This window comes from Poeciliopsis prolifica, unplaced genomic scaffold (assembly GCF_027474105.1).
Source record: "Poeciliopsis prolifica strain line A6 unplaced genomic scaffold, Auburn_PproV2 SCAFFOLD081, whole genome shotgun sequence".
In the NCBI taxonomy this organism is placed as follows: Eukaryota; Metazoa; Chordata; class Actinopteri; order Cyprinodontiformes; family Poeciliidae; genus Poeciliopsis; species Poeciliopsis prolifica.
The window spans coordinates 575176-587647 of record NW_026562456.1 but is presented as its reverse complement, the minus strand read 5'-3'; the positions used below and the strand labels follow the sequence as shown (position 1 = coordinate 587647).

The 12472-nt window shown below is 37.0% G+C and overlaps 1 protein-coding gene across 1 annotated transcript; it reads left to right on the top strand.

Annotated features, from left to right (window-relative positions):
• Nucleotides 1-2661: 2661 nt before the first annotated feature.
• LOC129352855 (bestrophin-3-like) lies at nucleotides 2662-12452 on the top strand. The gene is made up of 13 exons (XM_055022038.1): nucleotides 2662-2993; nucleotides 4302-4396; nucleotides 5115-5202; nucleotides 5690-5835; nucleotides 6100-6254; nucleotides 7029-7106; nucleotides 7222-7374; nucleotides 7944-8024; nucleotides 9341-9492; nucleotides 9603-9690; nucleotides 10455-10573; nucleotides 10650-10910; nucleotides 11384-12452. Exons 1-13 carry the CDS (start codon nucleotides 2842-2844, stop codon nucleotides 11748-11750), a joined length of 1935 nt encoding a protein of 644 aa, XP_054878013.1. The 5' UTR covers nucleotides 2662-2841; the 3' UTR covers nucleotides 11751-12452.
• The last annotated feature ends 20 nt before the right edge of the window (nucleotides 12453-12472 follow it).

Below are 12472 nucleotides of genomic sequence, written 5' to 3'. Positions count from 1 at the left end.
ACTGAGCTGCTCTGGTTCTGCTCGTACCATGAAGTCCCGCAGCTTCAGTCGTCCTTGGCTGCAGTTGAAGAAAGTATCATGCTGGCGTATTATCGTGCCCTCTGATTGGCTGAGCTGGGCGGCCATCTTGGCAAACTCTTCCGGGTCGCTCACTTTGGCTTTGATCTCCACGTTGGATGGCATGGCTCTACTGAGCATGTGTAGAACAGGCAGAAAATGAAACCTCAGACTTATGTTTATTGCTAACCTGATTCAGAAACGCACCAGTTAATTTTGTCTTTGTCCAGCATTTTGTAACTTAAAACATTTATTCCATATTTTTATATGGAAGGACAAGAAGCAATTATTTTATCTTACAACGTGTTGAGCAAATATTCATTAACAATTCATTTAGTGGCGAAAACCAAACTATTATTGACATTTCAGAAATCTACACGAAACAAAAAACTAATATTTTGTCTTTCAATACATAAGAAAAAAAATGTTCAAGGTAGTAAAATACAAATCAAAGAAATAAATTAGTTTTTCAGTTTTGATGCATTAAGAAGAAGGAAATAGCATTCAATATCTTAAAAAAAATTATTATATTTATCAGCTAATTGTGGATCAAAGAAAAATTGGTCAATTGTCTGGTCTATTGATTGGTTCATTCTCTATCATTTTAACCAATTGATTCTGAAGCCAGCATACAGCAACAATTACAAGACACAGAAATAATGTCAAATTTATTTACAGACATTTGGAGACCAATTTCAGTGAACATCAAATTGCCCTTGCCTGTTGTGACGTCACCCAAACAACCGTAAATATTATAATAATTCTACATCAGTTTGCATTTTATTTATTTAATTCTGACCAGATTTACTTCGTAACTCAATATATATATTTATTTTTTTCCACTGTAAGTACATGTAAATCTGGTCTTTTTCAAGTTTATTTCTCCTTTAACGGAACTTAAATGGAGTATTACATAGCTGTAATTTGTTTCAGTTTTAAGCTGAAAACTAAAATGTTAAAGATGAAGTCAATAATTATACATTGATAATATTAAGTAACTGATCTAACGACAGATGTATTCACATATAGCACAGGTAGCAGATGAAATGAGAACGGCAGATTTTCTCACTCAAATACAGCAAAACGTCGAATTTAAAACAAAGATGGCGACCTAACGGTTGGTTTGACGGAGTTATAAAGCAAGAGAGAGCACAAAAAGGTTCAATAAACGATGATTTAATGAAAAAGATAGTTTGTTTTAAAGTTTTATTCACGTTTAGTGTTCCTACCTGCGTGTGCTTCTGCAGCTGCTTTTCAGCGTCTAATCAATGCTTGATTTTACCGCGTCATGCTGCCTCCTCCTGCTCGGAGCGGCGGCGCAGATCCGAGATCAGCGCCCCGAGAAACGGAAGGCAGAGCGAAGCTCCAGAGACGAGACCAAACTGACTGGAGAACAGCGCTGCGGGTGTGACTCGAATGCGTCAATTTGCGTCACTTCCTGGAACGGATCGAGTAAAGATAGAAAACATACTAAGATGTCTCACTCCTCAAATAACTACAACTGCTTTTTCAAAAATAAAATGATCAAATTAGGCTTATTAGTTTGGTGTATAAAGTTAATTATTTTGACTTTATTTGATATTATTGAGTTTTTGGTACAGATTTTTTTTTAATCATATTTGTCTTCATTACATTTAATTAATCCTCTTTATTGTCATCTTTGTAAAATAATAATTTGAAAACTGCTCTTTGAATTTATGTAGCTACTCATTGTCTAATCTAATGAGTAGTTAGACAATGAGTCTTGCAACTCATCTGGCTTGATGATTTAGCCAGATCATCATCTGGAACATGATGATCTGGAACATGAAGTTGTGGCAGTTTTTAAAAATATATGTGAATTTTTTGGGCACTATATCAACAAGTACTCAAAAATCGTAGATATTATGGATAAACTTTAATATTTTTCATCCCTCATTCTCGAAAGTTAAATTCATCCACTACATACTGCAAACTTATGGCACCAAAATGAACAATCTAAAGTATTCTCAATATTCCAACTTTCTTTTCTTAGAATTTAGACTTTTTTTTCAAAATTGTGTCCTTTTTTTTCTTAGAATTTTATTTTCTCAGAATTTTGATTTGTTTCCTCAGAATTCTTACCTTTGATTTCAGAAGATTAAAGTCTGAATTTTAAGAAAAAATTATGAATTCTTTTTCTGAAGTCAAATCTTCTTGCATACAGAGCTGTAACAAGTGCCAGAAGATTGTAAGTTGACTAACACAGCTGCAGTTCTTCAAATAACCACTAGATGAAATTCCAAATAGAAAAATGAACAAATTGTTGCTAAAAACACTTTTGATATTTAAAACATCAGTTCAGCTTCAGCGTTTGATTAAATGTTTTCCTTTAGCAGCTTTAGTGAAGCCACTGCCTCTAACCAGCTGCTTTCATCTATTTTCTGCCACTGACTATGTTTCTGTTTTTGCACGTTTACCTCCACAGCTGTCTATGCCAACACACACTGCTGAAACATGACCACATTTAGCCCAGAGACTCATCAATATAACCCACAGTGTGTGTGTGTTTGTGTGTGTGCTGCCTTGCATTACTGGGCAACTGGACAGCATCACGATGAAGAGAAACAGGAGTGAGAGAGAAGGGGATGGGTTGGAGCAAAAACAAATCTGGACTGCAGCCTGATGGAAAGCAGCTCTGAAACGGAACTGAAGATGATTGTTTGGATTAATTTTGCTGCAGCAGTCTTGAGGAAACAGGAGATAAGAGTCATGAGAAGCTAGTGGGAGCACCAAAGGCCTGTGGATTCAGGTTGCCGTCTCAGGATGACCGTCACTTATTCCAGTAAAGTAGCCAACGCCACCTTCCTGAGTTTCCACCGGCTGCTGCTGCGCTGGAAGGGGAGCATCTACAAGCTGCTGTACCGGGAGTTCATCCTGTTTGCTCTGCTCTACACCGTCCTCAGCCTCGTTTACAGGTCACACACTCCAAAAACTAATTACACACGTTAAATAGACGAAATAAACTGTCATAAAAGTAATATTGTGTTTGCATTGTAGCTGGTTCCTTGTTTAATAAGTTCTAGTTCGGGTCCAAAGTCTCTGTCAAGTTTATGTTGTGGGTCAGATTCTGAAATGTCAGGACATCTAGAAAAAGTCTGAAAGTTTCTTGATCTTGTGAAATATCTGGATCATTCTCAGCTGATTAGCTGCAGTATCTTATGCATTCAAATATTTTACAGAAGAGCTAAACGAATTATTAAAAAAGTACTCGTATTAATGAAACTAATTTAAATTTCTTCATGTCACAATATGAGTTTTCTGAAAAGTGTGGCATGCATTTGTAGTGATGAATTATTACAAAGATTTAAAAATCTTAATTACTGCAATTAGTTATTTTTTTTAATATACAAAAAGTTCAGGAACTTTGTATTCATACGTTTCTGGTACGCCAGTAAATCTGTCGCACAGGTGACAGATGACAAGTGACAGTCACTAGCAGCTGCTTCACTTCGTTTTTGCTTCTAAAATTGATCTGATTGGACGCTCAAAAAATATTGTTGCGTTCAAGTTGTGCTGACAGAAGTTAGCCTATTAGTGAAGCTACTAGGGCCTAAAATAGCCTCTCAATGCTAAACATGTAGCAGCAGTGCTGACGTCCCCAATGCTAATATTAGCGTCCACATTTCTGAAGAAGTTCCATGAAAGTTCAGAGGATCCTAAAACACTTTCCACCAATGTGACTGATAAATATAACGCATTAAACAGATTACATATATTTGAGCTTGAGCTCATATGTCTATTTATTCAATAATTTAGCAGAAAAGTTTGTTTTTTAATTGGAAATGTACAGCAGCTAATTTGTGTCAATACATCTTTTGCGATTAATAACAACCCTTGCAATTAATTTTAATCAAGTTCTTCCTCTAATTTGTATTAAACTCTCTTTCCTGTCTCTTCTATGTCGTTTCATGTTTGCATTATTGACAAATTCATCAGCCACCACCTCTGAATTACAACATAAAACTTTTCCATCAAGTATTTAATGCCCTGAAAATGACTGAGGTTTTATTAGGAAGTGAGAACTTAAAAATCTTCTGATTATTTTGTTTTTAAAAAGAGTTTCTCTACAATAAATCAGATAGATTGATTCATTTGGTCAGCTACACAAGAAAAACTGGCAGCACAAACATCCTGCAACAAAACCGTCTTCCTTTCCCTCAGTTATTGTTTTTGATTTAATTCAACAAATGTTTCTGTTTTTTTCCATCTTCTCCGTCCTGCAGACTCGTCCTCTCAGAGCAGCAGAAGAGATTATTTGAGAAACTTTCTATTTACTGCGACCGATACGCCGAGCAGATCCCCGTCACCTTCGTCCTGGGTATACTTCTGCTTCCCAAAATCTATTTTATAGGGAGTTTTATTAATATATTATATATGTTTATAATGTTTGCATTTTCTATCTGGACTGCACTGTTAAAATTAATTATTTCTTCTTTCTTTCTAAATATTGACAAATATGAGACATTTTTTTTGGCTTTTTAGGGATTTTTAATGTCCTTTAGTAATTTGGTCATTATTATTTTTGTATATGTGGATTAAATGGGGAAGAAGAAACATTGTGAGTAAATTTTAAGTCAGTAAGACTATTAGAAATATTTCTGCTCATATACTGACGTCAATTTCGTCTGAGTTGATGGATATCTTGTTACACACAATTGAATAAATGTGTGGAATAAGACTTTGGTGCAAGAAGCACAAAAATCTCAAATTTATCAGCATGTTTTGTGTTTCCAGAGATAGCAGAGCCCTGGAGAGACTGGCGGGTTTGGTTGCCTCATTAGAGGCGTACTAATGGAAACAGATCATTAAAGAACACAGAAAACTAAAAGCAGGATGAGTTTTTCCTTGTTTTTGTCCAAACTCATTCACTCTGGCACTGTGGATAAAACATGGATGCTTTAGCCAAAATAAGTTAAAGTTTCTCTTAGGTAGTTGCTACAAATTAATAAAAACATGATTAGTATTCTAAAAACATTTAAAATGTCTTCGACTTTTGAGACAGGATGAAGAATCTGAGTATTCTTTGAATTCTTTAGGCTTTTATGTCACTTTGGTGGTAAATCGTTGGTGGAATCAGTTCGTTAATCTTCCCTGGACAGACAGACTCATGTTCCTCATCTCCAGGTAAGTAAAGGCGCGCTCACACCAACCATGTTTAGTCCTCTTTAATAAAAGTCCAGTTCGTTTGTCTGTGAATCTGGTTCATTTGGGGAGGTGTGGATGCAAAATTTAACCAAACAAGCTAATTCTGGTCAGCCTGAGTTCAATTGAAGTGAACTCCGGTGTCACCTCAAGCAAAGTTCATTCGAACCAATGTACAAATTGGTTCGAATGCATACATTGCAAATTTGTCTGGGTAAATAAAACCAAAACAAACATGAGAAACCAGCAATAGACGGAGAAACGGCTCCTGGTCTTTTACCAAAAACAAAAGAGAAATCCTCCAACTGCTAACATCTGACACCACTATTTTTTTTGTCTACATTTTGTGGAGAAGGAAGTTGCTCTCAGTGTCTTCAGAGGTTTTCGAATCGTTTCCTTCAGTGGTTCTTAGTGCAGCGCCCCCACATGGCAGTTATTTCACTTCATTGTGTTTCTCTGCTTCCTTTAGTTGTGTTCAGGGTAAAGATGAATACGGACGCCTTCTCCGCCGAACGTTAGTACGTTACGTCAACCTGACATCGCTGCTCATCTTCCGCTCCGTCAGTACGGCCGTCTGCAAGCGATTCCCAACCATCGACCATGTGGTTGAGGCAGGTGAGAGGCAATTTGTTTGGATTATCAATGGTTGAGTCCAAACTGGAAATGGTGAATGACAGATGAAGGGTTGCATCTTTCCTGGTTCTGTATGTTCCTGATGCGGCATTTGAGATCGGCTCGTTAATAAGCAATTAGAGCAGGACTGTGTGTTGATTTTACAATAATTAAGTTTCGAATCAAAGGTTGATTCTCTTTTCAAGTTTAACCAAAACATCAACATCCAAAGGAGAAAGTTTGATTAATGCGTCCTTTCATCGGCAGGTTTCATGACTCCTGAGGAGAGGAAGGTGTTTGAGAACGTCCGTTCTCCTCACCTGAAGTACTGGATACCTGTTGTCTGGTTCTCCAACCTGGCATCTAAAGCCCGGCAGGAAGGACGCATCCAAGACAGCATCGACCTGCAGAACATTCTGAACGTGAGATTAACTCTGTCAGAGCGTCGATGGAGCTTTTGATAACTTTTAATCTCCAATCCCTTATGGTCATATTCACATAGATGTTGATATATAAAGCCAATAACTCAAAATCTCTAGAAGATTGTTAAAGTTTGACATATACGAAAAGTGAGAAACATCCAAAAATGACCTTTTAGTCCAAAATGGCTGACTTCTTGTTGGCTTTAAGGCATAACTTCGAGAGATTTTTTTTCTTGTTTCAAAGGATTCTGACTATGTACCAAATATGAGCTTTCTATTTCATGTCAGGGGGCGCTGTAGAGCCATTTAAAGCCATTTAAAGCCATTTTTAATTACACTACATTATTAAAATTTTACTCATGACAAATTTGGCCAAAACTTTATGAGTTTTAAGTTTCCAGAATGTCATGTCTTTTCTGTCAAGAATAACTTTAAAAAACATTTGGATTAAAATAGGTTTTTGCTACATGTTCTTTATAATAATAATGATAAATATAATCAATAATTATTTGATGTTTTTTGATTTACCTGGATTTTAAAAACTTTTTCAAAATTAAATTTGAAAACATTATTTTTGAGATAAAACGCTCTACTGCAATTACAAACCCATTTATGTCCCGGTTAGTGACCACAGAAACTGGAAATGTGGGTATAATATGACATTGGGTTTGCTCCAGAGGGACGGATGACGGCGTTTTTCCATTTACTGTATCAGCTTACAGAAATCTGAGGTCTGTAGTCGGTGACAAACAGCTGCTTCCTGTCTGTGCTCAGGAGATGAATCTCTTCAGGACGTGGTGTGCAACTCTTTTCGGCTATGACTGGGTCGGCGTCCCGCTGGTTTATACGCAGGTCAGTCCTGAAAAACGGATGCAGCTCATGTAATCTCATCAGGGGTAATCACTGTAACCAAATCAGAGCTCTGGGTGGGATGCACTGTTTGTGAAATTTGTCTTTCTGTCTTCAGGTTGTCACTCTTGCTGTCTACACCTTCTTCTTCGCTTGTCTAATTGGTCGGCAGTTCCTCGACCCGACTCAGGGTCACCCCGGCCACGACCTCGATCTTTACATCCCCATCTTCACCCTGCTGCAGTTTTTTTTCTACTGCGGCTGGCTTAAGGTTTGATAACAATTCCTTAACTACAGGTTGTAAAAAATAACCTTGAATCTGTGAATGTAAAGTTAATAAAAAGTTTTTAAACTGAGAAAACAGAATCAAAATGTGCAAGATTTACTAATTATGCTAAGAAGCTAGTTAGGGTTAGCGCAAAAATGAGTGCGCTAACCCTAAAACACTAATTATAAACATTTCTTCTGCTAATGCTAACATACTCTAAAATTGTATTTAATAAAAGCTAATGCTAAAGCAGAAAATTAAATGACACTTGTCCTCAACAGGCTCAAATTTTTTATTACCCAAGTTGTTTTCACTTCAGTGTAATTGTCCCCATTAATCTGCACAATAATCTAAAGCTGTTGTGTTGAGATTTTTTGCAAATGTCAAAAAAAAGTTTAACTGACCAGATATTATGGTCTGGTTCTAGAGTTTCATATCTACTTTAATCACAAGTAAATAGCTTTAAAAAAGAGATGAAACTCGCCTTGATCTGTCAGTTTTCAGAGAATCCAGAAACCAGTCAGAAAAAGTTTGTTATAAATCTGAAATCAAGTGATATTTGTATTTCCCAGGTAGCAGAGCAACTGATTAACCCATTTGGAGAAGATGATGATGACTTCGAGGCCAATTGGATCATTGACAGAAACCTTCAGGTCAGCAAATTAAAAAAACATTTTAATAAACTCTAATTATTTCCTGCCCAGTATGTGGCAAAACATGGCTGCGTTTGTCTTTATTTTACTAATAATGTCTATTAGAGAGAAAACAATTCAAGTTTAACTCCAAAGAATCAAAGTCTACAAACAGACTTGATTATTAGCGAGTCGGTGGATTATTATGGGATGTTAACGGCTCAAAACAAAATAAATGTGACTTACCTCCGACAATTTTTCGCTGCTATGCTGACGGCTACGTTAAAAGGACACTTCCTGCTAAGAATATCAAAATAAAAGCGCTTCCGGTTCAGTACGTTCAGATTTCTTTACTTTCTGGAACAATTTTTCTCGTTCATGTTGTAATTTGTCCCTTAAATTAGAAGGTTTTGCTATTTAGAACTGAGAACACAAGTTTTAAATGTAGATTTAGAGAATATCGAAATTCAAAAGTAATTAACTACATTTTTTATTACTCAGCAAAAATGCACATTTTTAATGGCGAATCTCAAATCTGACCAGTTTCCCCTTTCAATGAACCTTTAGCAGTTTTTTTAAGGTAAATAATTTATTAAAACAGAAAAAAATAACTGAATAAATATTGAAAGGTATTTATTAAATGTCTATGTGATAATCTGGGCCGTAGGACAAATGGTAGGTTTTGATTGTGAACTAAGGAGCTAAACTGGGGACATAAAGTTTAAGAACAAAAAGTAAAACTGAAAAATTATTTTGAAACTGCAAAAAAGTTTGAAAGTAAAACATAAAAGTTTTGTAACTGAACAAAATGATGAAAATTAAGATTTAAATCTGATAAAAAGGATGACATTTTTAAAAAATGTTCAAAAATAATTTTCAGACTTAAGTTTTATTTCAGTTAAAATTTTTGTATTTATGGCTGCAATTTAACTCCATAGTAACCTACTTAGATAAACAACTTAACATCTCAAGATTGTCGACAAGATTTAAATAGGAGTAACTTTACAACTACGTTTAGTTTCTGCTATATTTTCGAACTTTAATCAGTTTTGGGCACACTATTTAAATGAACTCTAAACTAAAAATACACAACATGTTTACAAAGTTATCAAAATAAATTAGATCAACTTGGCATTGTCTCTGGATTTCTACTTGCTTTTCTTTTTATCTTTCTTTTAGAAACTGTTTTGTAAAAAGTTTTTTTTAAAATTAATTTTATTTTAATTAATTTTAATTAGTTTTATTTAACATGAAAAAAATATGTGCATTTGAGAATAATCAAACTTCCTGAAAAGGAGGAAAAGTTTTGTTGAGCTTTGGCTCCCCTGTTCCTCCAGGTGTCTCTGCTGGCGGTGGACGAGATGCACATGAACCTTCCTCACATGACCAAAGACGTTTACTGGAACGACAGCGACGCTCGTCCGCCGTACACTCTGGCTGCCGCAGATTACTGCATCCCCTCTTTCCTCGGATCCACCACCGACATGGGGTCACATTTCCCAACATAACCCTTCATTCATTATGTTTACACGTTGATTTGGGAATAAGGGAGTTTATTGCCATCATTTTAATAAGGTTTATGTGCATATTTTTTTGCAGACTTTCTGACATCCTGCAGCTTGATGAATGTGAGGTTTCAGACTGTCGACCACAGGAGCCGGAGCTGCTGACTCGACGACAAGAGTCGGTAAAGATACGCCTTATATTTTATAATATTTGACATCTTTTTAATCTAATATTAGAAGTGTAGAGTAAATATAAGAACAGGAATGTGACTAAATGTGTTTTTCTAACATATTTAAGCCTTAATGGAAAAAAAAATCTAATTCTGAGATTAATCTCAAAATTTCAGATGTTCTAGTAAACGTTAACTTTTTAAACTTAGAAATTTTCTTGTTTTTTAGAAAATTTTTGAGGATAATATAAAAAAAATTGAGTTTTTTCTTGCTACTTCTTTTTGACTATTTACGCTCAGAAATGTTCTATTTTGATGTTTTGGTGGAAATTTATTCTAAGCCGTAATTCGCTGTCGGACGTTATCTGGAAGGAGACTTTCTATTCTTAATTAGGACAATATTATCACACACAAAGTAAAAATCTTCTTACAACAGCAAATATTGGCTTCAACACAAAATATTTGTCTCTAAATAACCAAGTTTTCTGTATCAGCTGTAACCTTCACTCAAAACAAGATTTTGTTGGATCTGGAATAATTTACACAACAATCTAACTACTTTTTTGTTGTTTACTTAAAGCACCAATTTTTTATTGTCAAACAAGTAAAAGAACTTTTTTGGTTCTAAAGTCCTTTTGACCCAACAATTTTGGTCCCAAAAAGTTTTAAGATCCCTGATCGATGCTTTGCCTACCAAGATGGCGGTTCAGTGATGAGGCTCACTTCCTGTTCAGGCTTGTGGAAACTGAATCATTTCATGCGATTGTTGTTTTCAGGTTCTGGGTCGAGTCCGACGCTTGCTCAGCGTTCAGGAACCTCCTGACCTCCGACATCCTCGACCCGTCTTCAAGCGGCACAGCAGCGACGCAACCAGCAGCTTCTTCCTGGACTTCAGGTATCGGCGCCTTAAATCTGGTGGTAACATTCAGATGTTTTTCATGGTTGTAATTTTTCTGGTAAAAATCTGTCAGGGGGAACGCAGGCCTGGCGGACCTGGGTCCTCCCTGTTCCTTAGCCGTCCCTCCATCGTCTCTGGACACCCTGTCCACCTTAAGGGAGGTCAACAGCAACCCGCCGTCACCTGAGAGTTCATCCTCAGTTGTTTTCCCGCGGCTGGTTGTCAGCCCGCCATTGTTCTCCGACGCCTGTCACAATGGAGAGTCTTTTGGGAAACAGCAGAATGGTCTGGATCACTCCCCAACTGAGGAAACACCAAACGTGGAAACTACAAGGTGACCATTTATTCGGCTGCTGTCGACGTCTTCTGGTCTATTTAGACCCACAAGAGTCTAAATATGTTACCCAAACCCACCTGGCCCCACTGAGGAGAAGCAATTGTTCACCTTGTTAAATCAAGAATTTCACCAAAGTCCGAGTAATCAAAAAAATCTTATGAATACAACATGAAGTCGCCAAAATTTGTTCAAATAAGTGTTTCCTGCTTAAAAAAATCCAAAACCAGGTCAGATGGTCGACGTCTGTCTGAAGTGGAAATCCTTTAGAGAACCACAGTAACCAAGTTTTTCTGCCATTTGATGTTTTCACTCAATTAAAAGTAAAAAGTATAATGTAGTAAAATACTCCTAAAAGTAAATGTTTTCTCTTAAGTAAACGTATTTGAGTAAGTTTAGCGAGTTTCTACCCAACTCTGAAAGGTTTAAAACACACACGTGTGTTTTATTGTTCCAACTCTCTCTGTCTTCAGTATTTCTAGGACCGACTCCATTTGTTGTTCCCCAACTCAACATGGACCGAAGGAGTTCCGCTGGACGACGGTCACCGTGAAGAACCGGCCGCCGACCCGGCCGCGGGGCCGCCAGTTCTCCCTGCAGTTCTCCCGGCAGAGCTCCAAGGCGTCGATCCGCAGCCTGCCGAGTCCGAAAGGGCTGGGGCGCCGGAGGAGAGGCCTGGGTCGGCATCAGTCCCGCAGATCGCCCAGTCCGACCGCCAACACGCTCCAACTGCCGGAACCGGATTACGACGGCGAGTTCCAGGGAACGGCAGGAAACGAGGACGATGAGGAGGAAACGAAGCAGAACGACGAGCTGAAAGACGCAAAATCTCAGCCATAAAGTTTGGATTAGAAGAGAGAAAATGGAGAAGATTCTGTTTTTTAAAAACCTCATTAGGAGGATATGAGGAAAGGAAAAGAGAATAAAACACAAGAGACGGCAGCAGTGCAGCATCGATGGATGCAAGCCGACGTCAGAAACTGAAGAAGAAGAAGAAAACGGAGACAACTGGTGCTGAACGTGGTTCTGGTCCAAATGCTGAGCTGAAAACACGGAGCTGGAAACTTCCAGCAATTTCCTTCAGAGTCAGCAGTCTGAGTTTAGTCAGATCCACTGCATTTCTGGCCAATTTGCCTAATTGGGTTTTGATGGGTCAATGGGTTCTGGGGCCATTTTAGATAGAAAAGAAAGGAGTACATTTCCACCAAAACAAGGTTTTTCTAGAAAAATTACATTTCAAACTCAGAAAATACTGATTTTTCTAGAAAGGTTCTGAGATTAATATAAAAATTTCTGAGGTTTTTCTCAAACTTTCAACTTTTCAAAAAAGTTTTAGAAAGATTCTGATGTTAATCACAAATTTTGAATTTTTTTCTTGCAAAATGTCAACTTTACAAACTCTTAAATTTTCAAACTTTTCTAGAAATTTTAACGTTTTTTACTAGACATTTCCTCCTTTTTTAAATCTAAAATGGCCCTCTGACGGGTCATAATGAAGTTGCACTAAAATGAAATAAAAACACAAACGTAAACAAGCCACATGTATCAGAAATTGGTGATCA